Consider the following 12,322-nt stretch of genomic DNA (forward strand, 5'->3'; position numbering starts at 1 on the left):
TTTGCTACCTGCTTGTTTTGTTCCTGTTTCTGCCCGTTTTTCCAGTTTACCTGTTGTTTGCCTGCCTGTGCCCTGCCTGCCCTGTTTTTCTTCGTTTTTGGGTTTTTGTATTTTTGTTTTTTTTTTCCTTGTGAAATTTTGAAGATTTTCGTGTTTGTGAGTTTTGCCTTGCGAGTCCCTTTGTTCCCTGTTTTTATTAAAGTTTTTGTTTTCCCATTTTTGGACTTCTGTTTTTACTCTGCGTTTGGGTCCATTCCCGCACCCACCCCTGACAGAAGATTCCAGCCAGATCTGGACCCAGCAGAGTTTTTTTTTTTTTTTTTTTTTTTTTTTTTTTTCCCCATTTTTTTCTCTCCTCGGGGTTTTTTGCTGATCATGCCGCCGGGGTGGTGGAGTGACTTAGAAGACTCACCACCCAGCGACTGGGAGGCCTTCGTCTTGGAGCTTCCCAGCGCCCGGGGCGGGCGGTCACGGAGGCGCCGTGGTCGGGCTGCCTCCGGATCGGCCAGACCTCCAGCTACCCAGCCAGCGGTTCCCGGCCCTGCTTTCGAGGGGACTCGACTGGCCATCTTTCGAGGGCCCGGCCCGCGGGGGTCCCGCCGGTCCCGTCCGGCTGCCCCGCCGGGTTCCCTACGGCTGGGGTCCACGTTCCTGTCTCCGGCCCAGCCGGGTTCCCTACAGCTGCGGTCTGTGTTCCTGTCCCCTGCCCAGCCCAGACAGCCCAGCCCTGCTCGGCCCGCCGTCCCTCTGCAGGAGCCGCCTGCTCGGCCCGCCGTCCCTCTGCAGGAGCCGCCTGCTCGGCCCGCCGTCCCTCTGCAGGAGCCGCCTGCTCGGCCCGCGTCCCTCTGCAGGAGCCGCCTGCTCGGCCCGCCGTCCCTCTGCAGGAGCCGCCTGCTCGGCCCGCCGTCCCTCTGCAGGAGCCCCCTGCTCGGCCCGCCGTCCTCTGCAGGAGCCGCCTGCTCGGCCCGCGTCCCTCTGCAGGAGCCGCCTGCTCGGCCCGCCGTCCCTCTGCAGGAGCCGCCTGCTCGGCCCGCCGTCCCTCTGCAGGAGCCGCCTGCTCGGCCCGCCGTCCCTCTGCAGGAGCCGCCTGCTCGGCCCGCCGTCCCTCTGCAGGAGCCGCCTGCTCGGCCCGCCGTCCCTCTGCAGGAGCCGCCTGCTCGGCCCGCCGTCCCTCTGCAGGAGCCGCCTGCTCGGCCCGCCGTCCCTCTGCAGGAGCCGCCTGCTCGGCCCGCCGTCCCTCTGCAGGAGCCGCCTGCTCGGCCCGCCGTCCCTCTGCAGGAGCCGCCTGCTCGGCCCGCCGTCCCTCTGCAGGAGCCGCCTGCTCGGCCCGCCGTCCCTCTGCAGGAGCCGCCTGCTCTGCCTGTTCCGCAGGGGCCTTCGCCGCCTGCTCTGCCTGTTCCGCAGGGGCCTTCGTCGCCTGCTCTGCCCGCCGCTCCCCGGGAGCAGTTTCCTGCTTCGTCCCGCGCCCTGGAGAAGCCTCACGCTTCGTCCCGCGCCCTGGAGAAGCCTCACGCTTCGTCCCGCGCCCTGGAGAAGCCTCACGCTTCGTCCCGCGCCCTGGAGAAGCCTCACGCTTCGTCCCGCGCCCTGGAGAAGCCTCACGCTTCGTCCCGCGCCCTGGAGAAGCCTCACGCTTCGTCCCGCGCCCTGGAGAAGCCTCACGCTTCGTCCCGCGCCCTGGAGAAGCCTCACGCTTCGTCCCGCGCCCTGGAGAAGCCTCACGCTTCGTCCCGCGCCCTGGAGAAGCCTCACGCTTCGTCCCGCGCCCAGGAGAGTTCTCCTGCCCAGCTGGGTTCCCTACGGCTGGGGTCTGTGTCCCTGTCTCCGGCCCAGCCGGGTTCCCTGCAGCTGGGGTCTGTGTCCCTGTCTCCTGCCCTGCCCGGTTCTCCTGCCCTGCCCGGTTCTCCTGCCCTGCCCAGTGCTCTGGCGCCCCCTGTAGCTCTGGCGCCCCCTAGTGTTCCCTCGTGCTCCAGTGTTCCCTCGTCCTCCAGTGTTCGCCCCTCCCCCGGTGTCGTCGCTTCCCCCAGTGGTCGCCCCTCCCCCGGTGTCGTCACTTCCCCCAGTGGTCGTCCCTCCCCCGGTCTCGTCGCTCCCCCCAGTGGTCGTCCCTCCCCCGGTGTCGTCGCTCCCCCCAGTGGTCGTCCCTCCCCCGGTGTCGTCACTTCCCCCAGTGGTCGTCCCTCCCCCGGTCTCGTCGCTCCCCCCAGTGGTCGTCCCTCCCCCGGTCTCGTCGCTCCCCCCAGTGGTCGTCCCTCCCCCGGTCTCGTCGCTCCCCCTGGTGTCCATTCTCCCTTTGGTGTTCGTCCTCCCAACCGTGTGTCCGTGTGTTCCCCGGCCCCCCTGTCTAATTGTCTGCCCGCCTGTTTGTCTGTTAGTCTACCCGTATGTGTGTCAGCCAGTTTGTTAGCCTGTTTGTCTGCCCCCCAGGCCGTCAGCCCATCGGCCAACGTGTTTGCCCGCCTGTCTGCCTGTCTGTCTGTGTGCCAGTCCGTGTGTGTTTTGTCTTGTTTGCCTGTGTGTCAGTCCCTATGTCAGTTGTTGGGCTCCCCCCTCGCCTTCCCTGTCTGCCTGTCCCTTTGTGTGTCCGTCGGTGTCTCCGTGTGCCTCCCCGCCTGCTTGTCCCTGTGTCTGTCTTTGTAGGTCTCCCTATTGTGCCAGTGTCTGTCAGTCTTTCCCTCTCAGTCTTGCCCTACCCAGTCCAGTGTTGTCGTGCCCCGTCTCAGTCCTGTCCCGTGTCTACCTCGCCCCAGTCCAGTCCTGTATGTCTGCCTTGCCCCTGTCCTAGTCCCCCCTGGTTTCCTGAGTTCCCCCTGGTTTCCTGAGTCCCCCTGTCGCCCGAGTGCGGGCCCTGAATTTCCCCCTGTCGCCCGAGTGCGGGCCCTGAGTTTCCCCGTGTCGCCCGATGTGCGGGCCCTGAGTTTCCCCGTGTCGCCCGATGTGCGGGCCCTGAGTTTCCCCGTGACGCCCGATGTGCGGGCCCTGAGTTTCCCCGTGACGCCCGATGTGCGGGCCCTGAGTTTCCCCGTGACGCCCGATGTGCGGGCCCTGAGTTTCCCCGTGACGCCCGATGTGCGGGCCCTGAGTTTCCCCGTGACGCCCGATGTGCGGGCCCTGAGTTTCCCCGTGACGCCCGATGTGCGGGCCCTGGTTTCCCCCGAGTCGCCCGATGTGCGGGTCCTGAGTTTCCCCCGTGTCGCCCGAGTCCTGCCCAGCCCTGAGTCTCCCCGTGTCGCCCGAGTCCTGCCCAGCCCTGAGTCTCCCCGTGTCGCCCGGGTCCTGCCCAGCCCTATGTCTCCTGTCGCCCGGGTCCTGCCCAGCCCTGTGTCTCCTGTTCCTGAGTTTTGTCCCGAGTTTCCTGTGTTTCGTTTCCCTGTCCCCGCCCTCCAGTTCATTCCCTCCCAGGGTCGGCCTCCTGGGACGTCAGGAGCCGTCCCTTGGGGGGGGGGGTACTGTCAGGGTTCTGTTGTCTGTTGTCTTCCCCCTTGTTGTTCTCCGTTGGGCCGCCAGATAGCGGCACCTCGGTTTTCTGTTCAGTTAATTGTTTTATTGTTTTTGATTATCCAATTATTAGTTGCGTTTTGTCTCGTGTTCCCCTCCCTCTCTGTGGCTTGATTGTTCATCGTGCCCTCCTGTGTCTCGTCTGTGTCTTTTCTATTTAAGTCTCTCTCTCCCCGACTCAGGCGCTGGAATCTTTTGCTTTGCTTTGGTTTGTAACCTGGTTTGCTACCTGCTTGTTTTGTTCCTGTTTCTGCCCGTTTTTCCAGTTTACCTGTTGTTTGCCTGCCTGTGCCCTGCCTGCCCTGTTTCTTCGTTTTTGGGTTTTTGTATTTTTGTTTTTTTTTTCCTTTTGAAATTTTGAAGATTTTCGTGTTTGTGAGTTTTGCCTTGCGAGTCCCTTTGTTCCCTGTTTTTATTAAAGTTTTTGTTTTCCCATTTTTGGACTTCTGTTTTTACTCTGCGTTTGGGTCCATTCCCGCACCCACCCCTGACAGGGTGGTGGCGGCTGCAGTCGGGGGGGCAGATTGAGGAACTGAATTCTTCGCGACCAATTTAAGAAAAAAACTTTTGACACTTGGCTAAACTGTGAAAATGCACTTCCGAGAAGGGGAGTTCTGCTTGTGTATATTTCCTGTCTAAAGAAGAGGGGCCATTTTTAAGTTTCAGTCATTTTACGATAAGGACATAGTACATCCAGGTTAACTGTAGCTGATTTCTAATCCTCTGTCACATCCAACTTGTAGGTAAGCAGCCACTTTTACAATTCTTTCATGGGTAAATGATTTCCAGCATTTCTGTTTCTGATGGGGTTGTCTCTCTACCCCCCCTCCAAGTACAGGTGTCAATGCCATTGCTACAACAGTTATGAACATTTCATTTGAATGTTTGTGAGTTTAGTAGCTTTTGTCTGTACTCTGCCTTGTTTCTGGTCTGGGAAAGCAAATAGCAAGTGTTATCGCTTTAAATAGAAATTGACTTTGCTGTTGTTGTGGCCTTTTGAGTTCAAAATAGAGGTGCATTGATCTAAATAATTTAGTAATTCCATTCAGGAAAGATATGCACTCAAGGTTTTCAGTCAAATATTCTTATTCAAAAATATTAACATATATTAACTGTACATATTAATATTTTAGCAAATTACTAGTGGAGATACTGTGGAGATATGACGTGCTTTTGACTCAAATCCTGTGTGGATCCCTGCTTGTACAACACATCCTTGCGTAAGATGTTTATTTTATTCAGATGCTGATCTTTCTGGGTGTAATAGGAAAGAGTAGGCTGCATAGATTGATCACAACATAGAATGGTGTCTTGGACTGCAATTAATTAAATAATGCTGTTTTTTTTAATAAGCTGCAGTCAATAAGCTGTGTTGTGAGCCATGATGTGGCTCTACTATGCAAGGAGCAGAGCTGGCACAGCCAAGAGCACTCTTTATATTTCCTTATTTTGGAAGGTTAAATCTTAAATAAAACAAACACTGAAAGTATTTTTAAGACTGGTGTTCTTCATCATCAACACACGTGACAGGTCCAACCTTAACCCACTTTCAGGGAAGGGGGTGGGGGCAGGGGGGCAGGGGGGGAAGGGGGGCAGAGGGGCGGGGGAAGGGGGGGTTTGCATTAAACCAGTGATCTGATGATCTGATTAGGAACCACAGAGCTGAGAATGACTCACCTACACCAAGACACACGCAGGCATGCACATCTGCACACATGTGTATACTGTACATGAACGCACACACACACGCGTACACACATATTCGCACACACGTATACATGCATATGCATGCATATACACAGACTCACAACCATGCATACACACACACACACGTGCGTGCACACCCATACACACACATATTCACACACATGTACACACGCATATGCAAGCACATACAGACACACACCCATGCAAAAATGCCAACACATGCACACACATCTTCACACACATACATACGCACATGCATGCACAGACACACACAGACATAGACACACATATTCACACACACGTATACATGCATATGCATGCATATACACAGGCTCACAACCATGCATACACACACACACATACACACATGCGTGCACATCCATACACACATATTCACACACCCTAAAGCAGCCTCTTGAACTTGTGGGGACCAGCAAATGGACCCCACCTTGCGTAATTTTTTCTCATCTTTCTATCCTTGTGGGGACATTTGGTTCTCACAAAGATAGTAATACATGCCCCCCCACACACACACACACACACACACACACACACTTCGTCAGTGGGTTCACAGTGTCTTCTTTTTCAGATTTCTCACACTGATAAAGGAAGTTCCACCATGATCTCTTTCTGGGTCATGGTCCTCTTTCTGATTGGTGGTATGTACCTGCTACGACATCCCTGTCCCTGCACATTTCATTATGCCCTTGCCTCTGTCACTGACACACTTCACTCGTAAGCATTTGTTTCCCCAGTAGAAATCGGTCCTTGTTACTGTACGCATGACGATCGGCATAGCAACCACGGTTTTATGAATGAACACAATGTTAACTTCTGAGGATTATCTGTCTGCTGCAATCCAACAGTGCAATATTAAGAACAGATAAATCCACTTTAGAGGCAGACTGACTTCTCTAATGGTTCCTTCTTTTCTCTCTCTCTCTCTCTCTCTCTCTCCCTCCCTCCCTCCCTCCCCTTTTCTACCGTAAGACTCTGCTTGCAGTTCCAGTGAGATGACGGCCAAAGAGGGCTCCTGTGTGATGGTCCACGTAACTCTGTCCGATATAAGGCATCCTGGGTACATTGTTTGGTTTAAGGACGCCGTGTGGAATGAGAAGACAAAGGATTATGACGGCACAATCGTGCACAGCCTCAAACCTGACAAACCCGCCGCGCGTGAATTTGAAAACAGAGTGTCTGTGGGTTCCACTGGGGATTTACTGAACTACAAATTGATCATCAGTAACCTGACACTGGAAGACAGCGGAAAGTACATGGTTAGATACTATGATAAAGCTTATCACACACTGAAAAGGAGCAGCTCTGAAATGAGTCTTGAGGTTCAGAGTAAGTTATTTTTCAATTATATATATATATATATATATAGGCCCCTTCATGTTCACCATCCAGTAGTTGTCTAATTGTCTACTGTATGAAAAGTATTTGTCTGGTACTGGATTTATGATTTAAGCTGCAGTCATTACAAAGACGCACAACCAGCAATCCAGAAGAAGCATGCTTCAGTTACCAACAGTGATGTATTTGTAAGGAATCTGTGTGCAATATGAATGCTGATAGCTGTTTTTCCCTTAACCTGCTACTGGCAAAACTGTCAGCATTGTCATTTCAGATATTCACAACTCAAAACCCTGAAGGAACACACTTCAAGGTTACCCACAGTAATGCTTTTGCTTATATTTGCAGATGGCCGCTATGCAATTAAGTTTCATTTTATTTTGTTCTGGGCTCACTTAAACACAGATATCATCTCATTATCACCATGAGCATCTGCATTTATGTATTTCATGAGGGACTGTGTACAATTACTCACATTCACGATGGTCGTACCAGCCAGCCAAGAGAACGCATGTTGCTTTACAATGATAGGCCCCAGAGCAGAGGGGGTTACAGGCTTGATTCAGACAAAGCCCAGAACATGACAAAAAAAGTCTTTAGGCAACTAAAAAAATCCATCACAGGTTAACACATGATGATGAAACTGATGATAATCATCATCATAATCATCTTTATCATAATCATGATCATCTTAATCATCTTCATCATCGTATTTATGATCGTAATCATCATCATCATCATCACCGTCTTCATCATCATAGCGATCTTCCCCTGTCGAACCTCTGCAGAGGACCCTTGCCAGGTCAGCGTAACAGGGCCGGAGCTTGTCCAGACGGGGGCGGAGGTGATTTTGCGGTGCTCCACCGTGGGGCCCTGCAAGTACAGCCCCGAGTGGCGTAGCTCGAGGTCAGGCCTGGCCTCCAGTGAAGTCTCCGACACCCAGGGTGCGAAAACAGCCCAGCTGCGCTTCAAAGCGGACTGGTCACATGACGGGGTGACGTTCTCCTGTTGGCCGTCGCCGGGCAACGACGCGTGCACCTCCAGAAACATCACGCTGGCCGTGGAATGTAAGCCACATAATTTCAATTTTTATTGTTTTACCCACCGACGCTGCAATCTTCATATCAGAGACACCGAAGCTACGTTTTACACATAACTGATATCTGAATTACCCACAATGCTGTTGATCCAGTCTCTGTGCATTTTTTCCATATGCCTTCTTCCGTAGTTTACAGAAAGCTTTCTTCTTTATCCCTTGTATTCTGCATGATACATTTATTATAAAAGAATGGCAAGCTACTGCATTAATATTTGGGTTCTCCTCCTCAGCACCACTGAATGTGCTTGTATCAAAGAATGCATACATAATTGGACATATTTTTTTAATTTCACGAGTTTATGAAGAGTTAATTTTGTAATAAAAAAGTTTCGTCTTTCCACTTTTTCCTCTTCATATGAACATAGGCACTGCCCTGAGACTATGCCGGTTCGTGCACTGAGGTGTTCCTTTAAATAACCATGAACCTGCGTGTGTGTGTGTGTGTGTGTGTGTGTGCTGTATATGTTAGGTAAAAACAAGCATCAGAAACACACAGGGACTACAAAGAAGAGAACGATGATTATCAGAACCCTGAAGATGGAAACAGACCAGATTCAGGGGCTAATTAAAAATGTGAGCATGTTGTGTTTCTTTTAAAGCTGATTTATTTTTGCTTTAAAAAACAAAACAAAAAAAAACACCGAATGTTGAGGGTAATTTCTATCTATCTGTCCTAAGAGCATTTTTATGACTTGCAGAGATGTTTATTTAGTATTTATCCTGGAGAATAGAATTTTGTTTTTTTCATTCTTTTTACAGAATGACTATTTTGTACACTTCACTTGCATCGCTTGTGCTTTAATGACTGCATGCCATAGGTTGTCATGTAAATTCGGCTGCTGTCTGTTTTTGAGAACACCAAATCAAAATTGCATCCTCATGGACTTTCAAAGAATGTTACATTGTGCTCTAGGGATGTGATACGTTTTGAAAAAGTCCCTTGTCTCTCTCCTGAATTTGAAAAGCTGGTTTTCAGTCATTCTGCATCTTATGGTTCAAACAGTCTGCTGAAAAGCTTAAAGGAGAAAGACTAATATCAATTACTGATTTCAAACATGGAATTCATGACTCAGGGACTGACGTATGCTCCTGTTTTTAGCCTCTGCTCTGCTCTTTAATTTCTATTATACTATTGTCTCACTGCACATTTGTTGTTTGTAACTTCATTGGCAACTGTCTTAATGGGTAACTCTGTATTTTATGTCAGGTCCCCCTTGTAAAAGAGATCAATCAGAATGGGGTACTGCTGGTTAAATAAAGATTAAATAAATATTTAATAAATATTAAATAAAGATTGAACATTTGTTTAAGTGTACAGGTGTGGATTTACTGTTCAAAAATAATCAAATTCTGATTTGATTATAAACTGTCTACTAAAACTGTCTAGGTTCATATTAGAAGCTTTCTTTAAAGTAAAAAAAAATGTTTTTAGTTTACTTGATGACTGCTATTGTGCTCCCATATTTAATTACATTTTGTACGATTGCTTTGACTCATTTAGCACAACAGTTTCAATGTGCAAAACTCTTAACACAGAATGCTGTACTGTTCATTTTGGGTTCAAAATGTAATGCAGCATGCAAAATAAAAACACCAGTGTCAAATCAGAGAATATTATATGCAAAAGTTTATCACAGCACCAGAACATTAGATATTTCAAACAATGAAGTTAAATCATTGCTGCATTTTCAATATACAACAGTCATCATCAAATAATGCTGCCAAACACAAAATCCTTCTGATCAAAAACGAGTTTGAAAGTGGTCGTCATAACGCAAAATGCTATACTCCTAATCTTGGGCACAAAATCATACATAGCATTCACAATAGAAACAACTGAACCAAATAAGATTCTACTTCATGCTAAAGTTTCATAGTGTAGCGTTCGGCGCGGAAAACAGAGGCGGCTACGGGCTTGTCCGTTTCCGAATTGCCCCAGCGGAGCTTCCGTATGCTGCAGATACCGCTTATTAACAGTTCTAAAGATCTGTCCCGTTCGATCGGACGAACAGCTCTTTTATAGCCCTGGAACGCCCTGATTGGCTTAATTCGCTGCCCTCGGTGCACCAATCACCGGACATTAGCGAGAGCCAATCGCAACATCAAGCATACAACAACAAAAACACAAAACTAGCATTACTTACAGCGGTATTCACAGCGACATTAACAACACTACTATACAAAAGCGTAAGGGTCCAACGAACACAAATACAACGAAGTTAGCTAGCGCTACATAAGCGACTATTAACAGGCTAAGCACATTTAATAACACAAACACGATCATGCATTCACAAATATTTACAGCTAGCTACAATAACGGAGGCAAGATCGCCACAATAGTGTCAGAACAGTGCATATGTTCATCGTTGAAGTTTAATTATTGGTGCATTGTCAAATACAAGGGCCATTATCAAATAATGTGGTCAAAAACAAAATACTTGTTAGCAAAAAAGACTATGCCTAATGGTCATTTCCTCATAGGTACTTGAAATTATGTACAGCAAGCATCCCCTGTGATAGTCTGCAGTATAGCGCTTGTGTTTTTATGAAAGACAAACAAAATATTAGATTAGATTATATGAAGTTTAATCATTAAAGAAAAATTATACAGTAATGTAGTACTGTAAACACAACTGTATTGTACAGTAAAAACAAAAACAGTAAAAGCAAAAACAGTTACAGTAACAACAAACTTTACTGTAAAGTACAAAAAAAAAAAATGCTTAAGCAGCATTTTTGCCTCTCCGCTGCATTTGGCCACAGAATTTCGTTGACGTTGTATCTGATGTCTTCGTTGGCAAGACAGCGCTGGTAAAATTGTTTAGAGTGCCTTATCCACCCCTGACACTGCTGGGCTGTAATGTCATCGCATGCCTCATCCATGGCCTGAAGGAGCATTGCCTGCTCATATGGACGCCTATCGTATACCTTCCACCTCCAGGCCGAGAAAAACTCCGCGATGGGGTTCCGAAAGGGGGAGTAAGGTGAAAGGAATTTTGATCGGAACTCTGGTTTACAGCCCATCCAGTCTCGCACAGCCAATGCACGATGGAAGTTTACATTGTCCCAGACAATGATGAACACCATCTGAGCATTTGGCTGTAAGAGACGGTTGTGCAGCCCATCCAGAAAATGTATGAGGTGCACAGAGTTGTATGCCCCCAGCAGAGGGTCACGAGCCTCAACTGCAATGTGGGAAATGGCAGCACACATTGAGATGTTGGCTCCACGCTGTCCCGGGACATCAACAGTGGCCCTCTGCCCAATTACATTCCAGCCCCAACGCCGGCGCTTGCTGTGTCCACATGTCACTAAAGACAACGACGGCATCCATGTACGCAGCGCAACCCTCTAGGCCCGCCGACACCCTGTTCATGAGTCTCTGAAACGTCGAAGGAGAATTTTTTTGCGCTTTACCAACCAACACTGACTGCAGCATAACGACTTGTTCATCCTCCGGCCGATTAAGAACTTTAGCTAGTCTCTCAAACAGCACAAAAAACGTGTCTGGGTCTTTTTCAGAAGATTTAGGGATTGGACAAAGATTGCGGGTGACATCAAAACCAGAGGAGCCAGAATTCCCATCTAAAGAACCAAGTACAGAAGCCTCAAACCCAGGTCGACTACCAACGATTGTCTTAGTACTTTGCTCTTTAAATTTCTCACGCTCAAGCCAACTTATCCTGTTCAAATTGTAGTTTTGCAAACTCAATTTTCTCCTTTAAATCTTGTTCGGATTTTACTTTTCCAACCTCAAGCCTTAACCTCTGCATTTCAAAGTCATGCTTGACTGTCTCTAATTGCACCAGGTCCCGAAACGACATCTCATGTTCCAATTCAGACTCACTCTCTGGCTCTTGAGATGGCAGTGCAGCTGGCATGGGTGCTAAGGAAAACGCAATGTCCTGTTCAGATGCCAATTGAATTGCCATGTCTCTTAAATCTCCTTTTTTGTGTGCAGATGTTGCAGTGCCACCCCAAAACACTACTAGTTGACTTAACTCAGCCTTAGTAAAGGACAATAATACACTGTTTGACGGTTCCCTTCGAAAACCCTCAACTTTCCCGCTCTCTATGGCATCAAGGTCAGACATCATGTTAAATTGTGACAAACAAGGGAATTGCAAGAGAGATGCAACCTCCCGAACGGAAAATTTAAGAAGGATGAGCAGGGCACAAAGTGAGAAATGGGCAGGCAACCCGAAAAAAAACAGCACCCCGCTATACTAACGGAATCCCTAGTCGTCATGTGACGTAAGGGCAGGGTATTTAATCACTCAACCCTGCAGCATAACACACAACTTGACAGACTGCGCATCACACCACGGAATGAACCCAGGACAAATGCCACAAACCGATTTAGTCACACAAAAATAACAAAGACCCACCAAAATCGCCAAACAGTATCCCTGAAGGACACTGTCGCTACAGCCTAATTGGGGTAATTGTTCACAGCTCTAGTAGTAAAACACCGGCATGTTGCCTGTCCAGATCAGTGTATCACTACTCACCCCTCCTCAATTGACACTGAAGCAGAGAAGAAAAAAAAACTCAGTGCTGTAACGAAAACACAGTTCAATTATTCTCTCCACCCGTACGCTCAACGGCGTAACAATTTAGAAGGCTTTACTTCAACTTCAACCAAGCTCCTTCTAAAACAAA

At 48.7% G+C, this 12,322-nt stretch overlaps 2 protein-coding genes across 4 annotated transcripts in view; both read left to right on the plus strand.

The window, feature by feature from the left end:
* LOC135237291 (B-cell receptor CD22-like) overlaps nt 1–12,322 on the plus strand; it is a 78,095-nt gene that overhangs the window by 52,741 nt on the left and 13,032 nt on the right. Inside the window, exons 1-2 of one of the 3 annotated variants that reach the window (XM_064304314.1) lie at nt 4,024–4,241; nt 5,795–5,864. The exons of the other annotated variants lie outside the window; for them this stretch is intronic. Coding sequence (XP_064160384.1) covers nt 5,825–5,864 — 40 coding nt within the window. The 5' untranslated portion in view covers nt 4,024–4,241; nt 5,795–5,824. Of the gene's footprint in view, nt 1–4,023; nt 4,242–5,794; nt 5,865–12,322 lie in introns of those variants that run through there. 3 annotated transcript variants of the gene reach the window in all.
* Nucleotides 376–4,026, plus strand: LOC135239164 (basic proline-rich protein-like). Its single transcript, XM_064307650.1, has 3 exons — nt 376–2,486; nt 3,661–3,810; nt 3,993–4,026. The coding sequence occupies exons 1-3, from the start codon at nt 376–378 to the stop codon at nt 4,024–4,026; spliced, it is 2,295 nt and encodes a 764-aa protein (XP_064163720.1).

This window comes from Anguilla rostrata, chromosome 1 (assembly GCF_018555375.3).
Source record: "Anguilla rostrata isolate EN2019 chromosome 1, ASM1855537v3, whole genome shotgun sequence".
Lineage (NCBI taxonomy): Eukaryota > Metazoa > Chordata > Actinopteri > Anguilliformes > Anguillidae > Anguilla > Anguilla rostrata.